Source organism: Miniopterus schreibersii, assembly GCF_964146895.1.
Source record: "Miniopterus schreibersii genome assembly, chromosome: 9".
NCBI lineage: Eukaryota > Metazoa > Chordata > Mammalia > Chiroptera > Miniopteridae > Miniopterus > Miniopterus schreibersii.
Window position 1 is genome coordinate 67,134,173 of NC_138118.1, and position 14,830 is coordinate 67,149,002.

The following is a 14,830-nucleotide window of genomic DNA, read 5'->3' on the forward strand; positions in this document are numbered from 1 at the left end:
GTAATAACAATAAGTTGAAATGTCCCCTGGTCCTTTCAGTGCTCCAACTCCACTACATATTATATATTCAGAAATAGCTTGAAGTAGAATACTTTATTTCATTGTTTTTGGATTTACTGACTGTGGCAGAGGAATTCAAATTACTGAGTAGAAGGTGGCCTTGCTGAGTGATAGACAAAACTTGAAATCTCCATACAGTTTATTGCTCTGATTGTAACCTCGAGTGTTGAGCCTGTGTCTTGCTGAGGAACAGGAAACAATTTCAGAGAAATATGCCCTTCTCTCTTCATGCCCCTACTTCCCATGTTACTCAGTGAAAGAGGCTCAACCTAAATGAAATAGGACCCTTTGAGAGAAAACTCAATCAAAATCTACCATGTTTAATTAGTTCTGTTCTACCTCAAAGCGATAAATATATTCTATTACATATTATTTTATTAGGTCCTAAAATTTGCATTGCAAATTTAGTAGTTTAATATATCTAGTAATTGCCTATGTAATGTACAGTAGAGTTCTAACAAAATTTCCTCCTCCTAGGAAGCTAGTTCTTAAACACTATCAATTAAGCAATTTGTCATTTCTCTAATGAGATTTCTGCCACTCCTATACTGAGTTTCAATATGTGTCTCTCTACGTCTCCACAGATTCTTTCATTCATTCTTTTACAGCTCCATTCTATTATAATTACGCAGTCCACTGGTAACATGTCTAATTTGGTAAAATAATTCTTTTTTTAAATTAAAATCAACGTGCCATTTTGTCATATAGCTTTTCCAATACGTTTTTCAAGTTTGTCGTAAAATTCATCTCTAATCTTGATCAATCATAGATTAAATGTACACATTAATTTGCATATTAAGCTAACTAAAAATAAAAAACGTCTTGGACCAGGAGAGATCCAAGATGGTGGTGGGCTGAGTGGGAGCTACACTGACATTCTCCCAGGACCAATCTGGATTTGCAACTAAAACACAGAAAAACAATCCTGAAAACCAACTGAAGACGAGCTGGAGAGCACCCTCATAACCAAGGAGGAAAAGTGGAGGCCGCACAGAGACTGGTAGGAAGTGTAGACTCAAGAGGCCTCACTGGGTTCCCACAGGCAGCAGCTGAAGGTCCCGAGGGAGATCTCAGCTGTGGGGGTTCCCACTGAGGACTCTGGGCCTAAACCCCAGGCTGGGCTTCCCAACCAAGAGCACCAGAACTGAAAAAAAGTGCCCACATAACATCTGGCTGTGAAAAGCAGCTGGATTTCTATCTGCCAGGGAGAGGCATCTGGAACTGCAGTCACCCTCTCAAAGAGCCAATACACAACGTTTCGTGTGCAGCCACTCACCTTGGGCTCCGGCGGAGGGGTAGTAGAGTAGACTGAAGCTGTGTGGGGAGAGTCTGGGGTTGTGGGCTCTGGCGAGCAAGATCAGGGGACACCCGTATGGATTCCTGTGCCAAGTCATTCCCCCAGACTGTGGGGGACATCTTCCTCGGGCAGAAAATTTCCGGCTTTTGCCTGAGGGGGGAAGCAATTTCCCTACCCAGCTGAAAAGCCTCTTGCCCTGCCCAGAGGAGTTTCTACAGCCTGAGGCTTGTTAAGAGACTGATAACAACCATCCGCCCCACCCTGTGGAGCTTCTACAGCCTGAAACTCATTAAGAAAATCAGATTAATCAGCCTGTAGGCAGAGGCAGACCTCATGGTACTTTGAGACTTTCCCTGATCTGCTCCAGAACCTGGGCCTTAGAAAAGCAGACTTTGGTGTGCATCTTGGTCCTGTCCAAATGCACCCAGCACCAGCAGTGGAGACCTCAAGCCTAGTATTGTTGATAGCTCCAAACAGGGTACTCGGGGCCAATCACAAACTGCATCTGGCAATGGCCTGTACCAGAGACCCTCCAAAAAGACTGGGAGTCCTAGCAGATCTACCTAACATAAAAACAAACCCCAAAAAGTAGCCAAAATGGGGAGATCAAAAAACAAGCCCCAAAAGAAAGGACAAGAGAAATCTCTAGAAAAAGAGCCAAATGAAATAGAGATAAGCAATCTCTCAGATAAAGAGTTCAGAATACTGATTGTAAGGATGCTCAACAGCATGAGAAAAGATATGGAAACTGTGAAAAATAACCAGTCAGAAATGAAGAATGACATAGCATAAATAAAGAATATATTGGAAGGAATAAACAGCAGATTAGAGGTAGCTGAGGGTCAGATCAGCAAATTAGAAGACAGGGTAGAAAAATTCCCTCAGTCAGAGACCCCAAAACAAAAAACAATTAAAAAACAGGAGGACAGTCTAAGGGAGCTGTGGGACAGCATGAAACATAACAATATTCGTATTCTAGGAGTGCGAGAGGAGGTCGAAAGTAAACAGGGGTTAGAGAACCTGTTTTATGAAATAATGGCAGAAAACTTCCCTAACTTGGCCAAGGAAAAAGTCACACAAGTTCAGGAGGCACAGAGAGTCTCAAGCAAAAAGAATCCAAAGAGGCCTATGCCCAGACATATCATAATTAAAATGCCAAAAATTCAAGACAAAGAGAGAATCTTAAAGGAAGCAAGAGAAAAGCAATCTGTTACCTACAAAGGAGCCTCCATAAGGCTTTCATCTGACTTCTCATCAGAAACTCTACAGGCCAGAAGCAAATGGCATGAAGTATTCAAGGTAATACAAAACAAGGACCTCAAACCAAGACTACTTATCCAGCAAAATTATCAATCAAGATGGATGGTGAAATAAAGAGCTTCCAAGACAAAAAAAGGCTAAAAGACTTTACCACTACAAACCAAGCATTACAGGAAATGTTAAAGGGACTGCTATAATTAGATGTAGAAATAAAGAGAATGAGAAACATATGCATAAAGAAACAAAATGGCTGTAGATAAGTCTTTTCAATAAATGGTGTGGGGAAAATTGGACAGAGGTACATGCAAAAAAATGAAACTAGACCACCTACTACACCATACGCAAAAGTAAATTCAAAATGGATAACAGACTTAAATGTAAGACATGAAACCATAAAAATTCTAGAGGAAAACATAGGCAGTAAAACCTCAGACATCTCTCATAGCAATATGTTTGCTGACACATCTCCTAGGGCAAGATAAACTAAGGAGAAAACAAACAAATGGGACTGCATCAAACTAAAAAGCTTCTGCACAGCAAAAGAAACCATCAACAAAATGAAAAGAGAGCCCACTGTGTGGGAGAACATATTTGCCAATGACTCATCTGATAAAGGAGTAATATCCAAAATATATAAGGAACTCATACAATTTAACAAAAGGCAGGCAAACAATCCAATTTAAAAATGGGCAAAGGACCTAAATAGACACTTTCCCAAAGAGGACACACAAATGGCTAAGAGACATATGAAAAAAATGCTCACTGTCACTAATCATCAGCGAGATGCAAATTAAACCACAATGAGGTATCACGTCACACCTGTCAGAATGGCTGCCATCAACGAATCAATGAACTACAAGTGCCGGCGAAGGTGTGGAGAAAAGGGGACCCTAGTACGCTGCTGGTGGGACTGGTGCAGCCACTATGGAAAGCAGTATGGAGTTTCCTCAAAAGATTAAAAATTGACGTGCCTTTTGACCTAGTGATCCCACTTCTAGGAATATATCCTAAGGAACCTGAAACACCAATCACAAAGAGCATATGCACCCGGATGTTTATAGCAGTGCAATTTACAATAGCTAAGATCTGGAAACAGCCCAAGTGCCCATCAATAGATGAGTGGATAAAAAAGCTGTGGCACATTTATACCCTGGAATACTACGCAGCTGTAAAGAGGAAGGGCCTTTTAGCCTTTGGCACAGCATGGAAGGAAATAGAGAGTATTATGCTAAGTGAAATAAGCCAGTCAGAGAAAGACAAGTACCACATGATCTCACTTATATGTAGAATATAATAAACAAAATAAACTGATGAACAAAGTGGATCCAGAGACACAAAGCATGGGACAGACTGAGGGATCTCAGAGGGAAGGTGGGAAGGGGAGTGGATGGGGAGAGATAAATCAAAGAATTTATATGTTTATAAGCATAACCCATGGACACAGGCATTAGTATGGGAAAGCCTGGGGGTGGGATGGATGTGGGGTGGAGGGGATCAATGGGGATAAAAAGGTGAAAATAAAATAAAATAAAATCCTAAACCAAGGGAAAAATAAACTTTGTATAGATATAAATAGTTATAGAAATACATATGCATGCATATATTGACATATAGATAAATAACAATGAATATTTTCAATAACAAAAAATAAATATTATTTTTTAAAAGGTAAAAGCCTAGAAAGAGAAACAAATATGGTTATTATTCATAGCAATTTGGTTAGTGCAGTAAAGCAATGATTGACACATATTTCTTTTATTAAAAAAAAAACTCACCATTTATTCTGATATTTCATGTCTTTGTAGGAAGTTTCAACATTTTCTACATGCAGTTCTTGTATATTTCTTATAGATTCCTATATACTTTTAATTTTTGTTGTTTTTTAAATAAATTCATTGATTATTGCTGATGGACTGGAATGGTATTGAATATTTGAATTGATTTCATATTTCTCAACTTTGCTACACTCCGTCATTTAGTCTTTACCTATTTTCAATTGAGAGATTGCTATTTTATGTTTATGAGGTCTTTTTTGTGTGGTTTTTCCCTCTTTATTTACAATTCTCTGTGCAATATTTGTATAAGATTAATTTTGCAATGAATCTGCCTATCTTTTCAATAATCCAGTTTTTTGTTTCACTGACATTCTCAAATTTGTTGTTATTCTTTGCTGTATCTCCTGTTTTCTATTTATGATAGCTTTTCTTCACCCTTCTTTGGGCTTTTGCTATTTCTACTCTTCAACATGTTGAGTTTTGCATTTAATAGTTCTTCTTATTAATGCCAGGGTTTCTCAACATCAGCACTATTGACTTTGTGAGCTGCCTAACTCTTTCTTGTGTTTTAGGAGACTTGTACTATGAACGTGGATTATATGGCAGCTCCCCTAAGCCTCTATCCATTAATTGCCAGTAGCAATTCCCTCTTAGAAATGAAAAACATTTGAAATCATGAAAATGTGGGTCCAAATATTGTCAAATGCCTCTTGTGGTTGGGGAGAAATGATCATCTTTTGAGGACCACAATAGAAATTTGTAAATTAACCAAACGCATGTAACAAATTATTCTGTGAAACTGACTTAATTTGAATTGGAAGCAAGAAAAATGCCATGGTCCAGAGGATGATGTAAAACAGTAATGATCTCTGTAGCAAGTGAACAAGGAAGACCAGTGTCACAGCTCACCTGTGTTTGAAAACCTGCCAGCCAACTAGCCAGAAATTCAGTAGGAGATCTTAGAATGAGACAGCCATAATGTGCCTTGATAAATTTCCACATGTCCCAGGCTGTCTGGAAGACCATATGCAGGTATAGCTACATAATTGTTCAGGAAAGACCAAAGAGATCCCTTATTATTTATGTTTCTTTGGCTAAATGAGAGGGCTTAAATGTGAACAGGAGAGACAAAAGAAAGGCCAGCAGATATTAAAAGCTGAATCAGATTAATAACTGCCTAAAGATTGTATGTGCTTCCCAATGAACACACAGATCCAATGGCAAGGGGATAAAGACTTAGTGGCTCTAGGTTTTTGAACACAAACCGTGGTCAATCATGCTGACACAAGGGTGATCCCTAGGAATCCAGAATTAAAATAAAAACAAAAATTAAACAACAATAACAACAACAAAACACAAAAAACTGAGGCATCTGTATCCATATACCACAAAGAAGAAAGGCTCTAAATAATTAGTGCAGGCAAGTCACTAAAGAGATAGAAAACTACCATAATCACTATGGGAGGATCCCATTTTAGAGCTGTCACTATCTTATATAAAACAAAATCTCTAGTTTCCAACAGAAATTGCCAGACATGCAGAGGAATAGCAAAGTGTTACATGTACTTTGGAAAAAACAATGTCACTGATGGGGCCCAAATGTTATCAAATTCTCTGATGGTCTCCAGACAGAAGAACTAAAGTAAACCACATTTAAAGAACAAAAGAAATCATAAAAAAACATGCTTCTTCAAATAGAAGATATTTCATGAACATATAGAAATTATAAAAAGAGAATCAAATGGAAATTCTGTAGTTAAAAAGTACAGTAGCCAAAACAAAAAATTCACTAAAAGGACACAAAAGACTGGCATTACTCATAATATCCAAAGACTGGAAAAACTTTACGTGTTCATCAAATGGTAAATGGATAAACCATATGTGATATATCCATACAATGTGATACTATTGAGCAATAAAAAGAAATACAGTGTTCACGCAGTTCATATCAGCAAAGCTCAAAAATGTAACGTGAAAGATGCCAGATGCAAAAGACTATCTTTTGTATAATTTCTTCCATATAAAATATCAATATAAGGCAAATTTTAGAGACAGAAAGAATGGTTATTGCTTGGAGGTGGGGAAAGGAACCAGAATTGACTGCAAATAAGCATGAAGATTCTTGTTTTAATGATAAAAATGCTCTACAATTGGAGAAATTTATTAAAATAATTAAAAGGTTTACTTTAAATCATTGAATTAAGTTGTTTTTAAGTTATATGTTGATAAAGCTGTTAAAAATATGCTTTTCATATTGATATCAAATATAAATAGGAGGGCTTTTATGGATCAAGATGCATTGCGTTTTCTCACAAATATTAAGAATCATTATAGTATTAGTAATGATTGTATATTTAGCCTTTATTGATCATCATTTGAGGCTTTTCAAATGTATAACCATATTATTTATGAGAGAGAAAATAACCATCATGATACAGATAAATGAATATACATTCAGAATAAAAATATTTGCTACTGAACTCTTACTCAAATAGCTTTACTTCTAAGTTCATAGGTTCAACCAATGCTTTTTATAGTCTACTAGTGGCGTGTGTGTGCGTGCGTGTGTTTGTGTGCACTCACATACGCATATGTACTCATGAGAAAAGGTAGTATTGAGTGACATATTAAATAGAATGGAATGCTGTAGAAAATATACATTTTAGATTTCATAATTTTTTGGATATACATATGTATATATATGTGTGTATATATATATATATATATATGAAATCCCTGTTATAGTCCTTAAGGATTAAAATTTCAATAACTCTTTCAATTGACAAATGACATTTTACTTTCAGTCTAAGATTTTCAGAAATTAAATAAAAAGTCTTTTGACATATTAAACACTTGACAATAGTAGCAGCACTTTTTAGACTTCAGGCCTAACCATAAATTGAAACATAATGTCTATAGTAGATTATAAAATTATAATACAGATCTGAAAATTAGGTGAAATTTAATGTATTGTTTTCATATTTTCACTGAATATACTCTAAAATTTTAAACTAAAACTTGTAACTAAACCTTATTAAACCATTCTAACCTACATTTTAGTAATACAAATGGCCAAACCAATTGCAAAACTATAGTTTCTTTCCTTTGCTTAATGCATGAAACATAATCTATTGATGATACTCTAAATAAATTCATAAGTTGGATTATTGCCCATTAGAAGAGATGTTTTGCTGACACTAAGATAAAATAATTTATAATCAGTAAATCTTCATAGTGCAAGGTTTACGGACAGTGATTATCCAGGACTGGTAAAAAAGAACATACAGAGGAAAATCTTACCACGCCAATGGAAAAATAATTATTGATGATACTGTAAGGCACTGGGTCTCCTTTCTCATCTTTGTCATTAGGTATAACTTCAAACATCCACCTGTCCAGCATGATCTCTGTGCTGTTTTCAATGTCTTTTAGGATTTTCATCAGATTTTCACCTTCATAACCTAATGAAAAAAACATTTTCTTGAGAAAGAAAACAAATCCAAAAGCTATATTTATACATGTTTGAGTGTGTAACATCCTTAAGCTAAATAATGCATTTTTAAAGCAAATCCTAATATAGGAAGAATCAACTATAATCTTATTTTACTCATACCAATATTTTATTTTTTAGTTTTAATTTGCAACTCATATTTCTCTCCTGTGGTGCTAATTTTCAGTGTAGCCAACCACCAAAGGAGCATCTCTACTAAATACCCCACAAGAGTTTATATCAACATATTCAAAATGAAATTAACTCTCTGCTTCCATATCTTCTTTCTGTGAACTCTTTCTCAGAAAGGAAATAGCCTACACCTTGTCTCATTTGCATAACTACCACCCTAGTCCAGTTCTTTTCTCCTTTAATTATGACAATTATACATTTCTCATTTGGAAAACCGTAATTCTCCACATTTTCTTAACAGTTTATTTTACATCCCCCAGTTAATCTACTTTTGAAAACAGAAATGCCATTGTGTCATACTGCTTTTGCAATCCTTTCAAAGTTTCTGTTTGTGCTTCAGGTTCAATCAAATAAAATTGTTTGCCATAGCTATCCAGCCCCTGCATTATCTGGCTCATGATTATCTCTTCAATCTCATCCTAATCATTCCCTCAATCCACACCCATCTACCACTCTGACAGCTTCGAGGGTCACATCAGCTTTCATTTGGTCCTTTCAGTTCAGGAGCTATTTCTCCCTCCTCATACTTTAAAGTCAGCTTAACTGTTACTTCATCAAAGAGGAATTCTGGATATCTAGCAAAAAAGTTTACCTTATGGTTTTTCTCTAAAAATACACTGTTTGGTTCTTTCATAGCCTTGACCTTATTTTGTAATTATATATTTCATTGTTCATTGATTTACTGTCTGTGTACTCAATGAAAATGTAATCTTCCAAAGGGTAGCAGCCATTTATTTGCTCACTCTCTATCTAGCACCTAGAACAGTGCCAGCACATGCTAGAAACTCATAAAGAGTTCAGCATTAATAGATAAATATTTTGATATATACTAAAATTCATGTGTCACCTGGCCGGGCATGGCTCAGTGGATGAGCATTGACCTAGGATCCAGGTGATCGGGGTTCAATTCTCAGTCAGGGCACATGCCTGGTTGAGGGCTTGATCAATGACTCTCTCATCATTGATGTTTCTATCTCTCTCTCTCCCTCTCCTGTCCTCTCTCTGAAATCAATAAAGATATATTTAAAAAAAATAAAAATAAAATAAAATAAAATTCATGTGTCTTTGGCCACTGATAATATCTTTAAAACAGTTTTATAAGAGAATCATTAAAGTATGATAAAAGTGGAAATTATATATCAATTCTGATACTTAAGCCACTTATTAGTTTGAAACGAAAAATAAAATTATTAATTTTCAAATATCAAAACTATTTTGCAGAGGAATATGACTAGAAGTGACATGCATGATTCCCATCCTTTTAATCATTATACATACATAAGCACTGGCAAATACAAGCATCTCACAAGCATTGGTTCTATCTATCTACCTATCAATCTATCATCTAACTACTTATTTTTAGGTTCTATGAGATTTACCTTAATATTTTATAATATTATTTTAATAAATTATATCCATAATGAAAATCACAAATAGGTCATAGGCTAAGTTTTTAATTCTTTCTATCATATACACATATACATATTCATAACAGATTTCACCAGTTATCCAGACACTCATGGGACAATTCTTCTCAAATTTTGTTGTAAATCAAAGTTACTTAGGGAGTTTGTTTAAAAATAAAATCATCTGCCCTGGTCCCACCTCCAGAGATTTCTATTCAATATATTTGGGGTGAGGACAGGTCACTATATTTTTAACAAGATCCCCAGGGCCTTCTGATTCATGCTGTCTTAGTAGACACTTTTCAAACATCTCTAAGTGAGTTCAGATGTTAATATTTAGTAATCAATTCTTGCTACTTTAGTAAAATCTGGTTTACTTTGGTGTCTTCAGTTAAGTACAGTCTATTAATGATGCTTCAAAATATTATAAGATCTCATCTAGAAATATTCTCCCCTTATTTACACTGTTCCATACACACTATTCCACTCAGAGTTCCTTGAATACACCGAGTGGCTTCCTACCTCTTGTCCTTTGAACTTGATGTTCCCTTTGGCTATAAAGTTCACCCCTTGGTCTATATGGTTCAGTCATTATCCCTCCATTACAATTCTCCCTATGTCATCTTGTCATCGCGACCATGAGGCCTTTCACTACATTGATTACCTGTTTATTTGTCAGTAGAAGGTTTCATAATTTACAGATGGCTTTATTTGCCACTAGAACTTAAGACCCTTTTGAATACAGCCTTTATTTTCTGTTTTTGACCCTGTATCCGAAATGCAGAACACACTGCCTGGTATAAAGTGGGTTTCCAAACATGTGTTCATTCCTGGACAAGTCATTCACTAGCCTTAACATTTTTCCTTAGTTTGTCATTTTAACACTCAACTCAGAAATCAAAAATCTGACTATTAGTTTAGAGTTGATTTACGCTTATCTCAATACTTTCATTAGAAACCCTGGTGCCCAGAGATCTGGAGTCAACACTTAGTATCACATTAAACCCCAGCTTCCAAGGTATCTTTGTCCACTATCTGTTGCTCTACCCACAACTGTTGTTCAAAATCACATACTATATATCTGACAGCAATTATATTTGGTAAAATCACATGGCAGTTGCCATGCAGTAAAGAAATGCTGGATTTATGGAGGGGGGCATGTTCTATACCACATTTCTATTTATTAAGATTTTATTGTTGTTAAAGCTCTTTACCTCCTCCCCATCTCAGGCATCTTGCTAGATCATTTCCGGTCCCAAGAGGCAGAATGGCAACTGGAGGATGTTTGACTACATTAGCTTTTTCTGTGGAATGGAAAAAGAAACAAAATAAAATTTTGATCACAGATAGAATAACAGTAAAAGAGCTAGGTTGACAGGAAATTAAAGCATTCCACTAGGTACTTATATTTTATAGATATATACAATGATAACTTATTATTAATCTCTATGCATCTGTAGCGACTTATAAAACACAAACAAATAACATTATTCACAAAGTGACAGGAATTTCCAAGTCTCATGCATGAGGAAAGCTTTGAAAATATACTAACCCAATTAAAAATTGTGGTTTAAGTTGGATTTAACTCCATTGAATTAAGTCAGACACAGAAACAAATACCATGTGATTTCACTTATATGTGGAATCTAAAGAACAAAATAAATGAACAAACAAAATAAAAACAGACTCAGAGATACAGAAAACAAACTGATAGTCGCCAGGTAGAAGAGGGGTTGTGGGGCTGAATGAAAAACGTTAAAGGATTAAGGGCCGCAAATTGGTAGTTACAAAATAGTCACGGGGATGTAATGCACAGCATTGGGAATATAGTTGATAATCTTGTAATAACTATGTATGGTGCCAGGTGGGTACCAAGCTTATCAGGATGATCACTTTGTAAATTATATAAATGTCTGACCACTATGTTTTACACCTAAAACTAATATGAAATAATACTGAAAGTCAACTGTAAATGAAAAAATTAATAAAAGATTTCAATCTTAAAAAAATTATCAGGGATACAAGTATATATAGTAGGAAAATACATACAGGGGCACCACCGGAGTGGAGGGGTAAGTCCCTATATAAAGTCCTACCGCAACATCAACTCAAAAGTACATTTTACTTTAAGGAATAGAATAATTTAAAAATAGATGAATTCTAAACACTAGTAAAGTGCAAACAATATCCTTCTTTGTTCCCACCCCTGGTGTTGCTGTGTCAGAATAAACGTCCTACTTTGAGATTCAACTTTACATAAAATAGTGCTTTGAGTTCAGAGCAATCAAGATCTTTGCCACTGAGATTCTGTATGCTTTTGTCTGAATCATCACATGCCTTGAATAATTTAACAAACATATATTACTTTTCTTTATTTTTTCTCTCTTCTCAGCAGCTCAAAGTCAGTATGTGTCTGTGTGTAAGAACAGGGAGGAAATAGATTATCTAGGGATGTACCACAGTTAATAGCCAAGGCTTAGATTTTAGGAGTTAAAACACACAAATAATATCCTTCTGTTTTCACTCTAAAATCCTCACAAGTTCTCAAAACAGCTCAAGCAACTCTTTAATATTTACAATTATTGAATTCTGGATTTCTCTTTAAGTATGACATATTAATACTATTTACATCTTTTATTGTAAGGCCAAATAACACAGATTTTACTGCTCTATTTGTTGCTGTTGTTAGTAGATTAAAGTTGTTAGATCCTTACCAAAAATATCCTGACAACTTGTATTCATTTTCAATTTGAATATTTCCACATGTGTGAAAAGACAGAATATTCTTACCTGCACTGATTATGTGCAAGTTTGCTTCAATTTATACAGATAGTTAAATGTATTTTGAATCAATTCTTTCCTTTTTGTGAAAGGGACTATTTTTTAAAAAGAATTGGTCATGCAGAAACTGAAGTGAGAAATGAGAAGTGAATATTTGTATTAAATTTATCTTCTCATAAAGGCCGATTCATGATCTATTTACTGAGCAGTAGTCAGTTCTGACAATTGACTGTCTATAAAAAAACAGATATTTTTTCTGACTATATGAAGCTTTTCTTGTAATTCATGTCTACCTTTTATCCTCAAACAAGTACCTGTTCTGTTTGCTTATAAAAATCAAGCTTTTACTATTTGGGTAGAGAGGCAATATAAAATAATGTTGATGTGTGGGTTGTAATCCCAGCTCTGTCAGTTCACAGCTACAAGACTTTGTTCACTGTTTTAACTTCTTCAAGCCTTAGAGTCCCTATCTCAAAAATGGGATTATCAATCCTATATTATGGAGTTGTGAGAATTAAGATGATTTGAGTAAAATTCTTAGCAAGAGGCCTATTAGAGTGTACATGATAAATAAAAATTAGCTATAATTATGATAATAATGATTGATGATGGTGACATGAATGTACACAGAGAGTAAGGTTTTGAGTTTCCATGCTTAAACCAAATAAGTACATCTATTTGACAGACCATCACAAATGCTCCTTGGCTCCCTCTCTAGGGCAAAGAAACAAATGGAGCCTGATTTTAAAAAAATAACTCTGAAGGTTTAGTAAACTCCATGAGAAATGGATTAAAAAAGAAGGATTTCCAGATAATTATAAATTATTCTGTCAATTAAAATTTTTAAATATAGAATATATTAAACCAGTAAATAGTGTGCAACATGCCAAATGTACAAACTGTAGCATCCAAACATATCAATGCATTAATAAAATAAATAAATAAAATATACAGAATTTAAGGTTACCACTCTCACCCCAGCCACGTTAAATATGTGTCTTCATTACCTATGCAGTCCAAAATCCACCCCACGGTTCCATCTCCACCGCAGGCTAACACTCTGAAGTCGGAAACATCGCGGAAAAAGTTTAACCTGAAAAACAGGCATGTCATGGCACATGATTGATATTTTAAAATTAGGACTTTTTTAGTTTCACATTCTTAGAATTTCATCTAATAAAAGTATTTTTATTTTGTGAAAACTATAAAAACTCAATGGTTTTACTGAAAAACAATTCTTATCTAGAATGTAATTTTAAAAGTATTAACATGTCTTTTTAAATTTTTAGTTATTGATTATTTTTTTTGAGAGAGAGAAGAAGGAAGAGAGAGAAAAACATCAATTTGTTGTTCCCCTTATGTATGCACTCGTTGTCGACTCTTGTATGTGCCCTGATGGGGGAACAAACCCACAATCTTAGCAAATGGGGAAAATGCTCTAACCAACTGAGCAGCCCGGCCAGGGCCAACATGTCTTAATTTAAATAAAAAATAGACATGCACGATTATAAAACTGGCATGTATGTTTACATGAATATATTTTAGTTATATATTCTAGATTCTATTACAATATATATATATTCTTTTTATGAATTCTAAAGTTTAAAAAGAAAACTTTATAAATTACAATAATTTTATCAAGATATTCTCCCAGATGTAATCTGCAGTTCACATAATCCAATGTCACATATAATACAGTATTTTATTTCATAATTTCTATTAACCCCAAACTACCTTTTGAATAATTATGTAAATGCTACTATTTTGTCAGGAAATAGGTATTTGAGAGGATTCGGCCTTCTCCACTACTGGAGAAACAGAACGGACTGCATTTGAGAGTCCAGCCGACTAGTCCAGGGTTTCCTCCTGACTTAAATCGGCAAACAGGAGGCAGGCTTCTCCTTGTCTTTTGACCTGACCACCAGGCTTGGTGTCCAGGAGCTCTCAAGCCCCTTGGCTGGGTCAGCTGTAATAAATGCCCACCGCTTCTGCTGTTACTGCATGCAGCGTGCATGTTAATGCAACCTATTTTGGGGATTACAAAGGCAAGTGATGCACGGTTATATAATTGTACATGCCTATTTTCTTGCAATAAGAGAACTGAAACAGAACATACATATTTGGAATGTGTCTCTTGACTTCCCTTGCTCCAGAGATAACTACTGTTAATCATGTAATATGTAATAATCCAAGATTTTTTCTGTATATATTTTTATATGAACGTGCACATATATTTCATTATACACATCTTTTTAACATGAATGGGATTATGTTATACATCCTGTTAACTTATTTGTTTGCATTTTTTTTATTTAAACATTTCTTTTTATTTTCTTATTTTTAGAGAGAGGAAGGGAGATTGATATTGAGAGAGAGAGGGGGAGAGAGAAAAACTTCAGAGAAACATTTATCTGTTGACTCCCACATTCGCCCTGACCTGGGATCAAACCCACAACCTGAATATGTACCCTGACTGGGAATCAAACCAGTCACCTTTTTTGTGTAAGGGATAACTCTCCAACCAACTGTGCCACACCAGCCAGGGATATTTAAACATTTCTAAGACATC

At 35.0% G+C, this 14,830-nt stretch overlaps 1 protein-coding gene across 5 annotated transcripts in view; it reads right to left on the minus strand.

Annotated features, from left to right (window-relative positions):
* DGKB (diacylglycerol kinase beta) overlaps positions 1-14,830 on the minus strand; it is a 527,029-nt gene that overhangs the window by 286,754 nt on the left and 225,445 nt on the right. For all 5 annotated transcript variants that reach the window (XM_081146772.1, XM_081146768.1, XM_081146770.1 and 2 more), the window contains 3 exons: positions 13,269-13,354; positions 10,695-10,784; positions 7,693-7,853 (listed from right to left, as the gene is read on the minus strand). In XM_081146772.1, the coding sequence (XP_081002898.1) occupies positions 7,693-7,853; positions 10,695-10,784; positions 13,269-13,354 (337 nt within the window). The remainder of the gene's footprint in view (positions 1-7,692; positions 7,854-10,694; positions 10,785-13,268; positions 13,355-14,830) is intronic.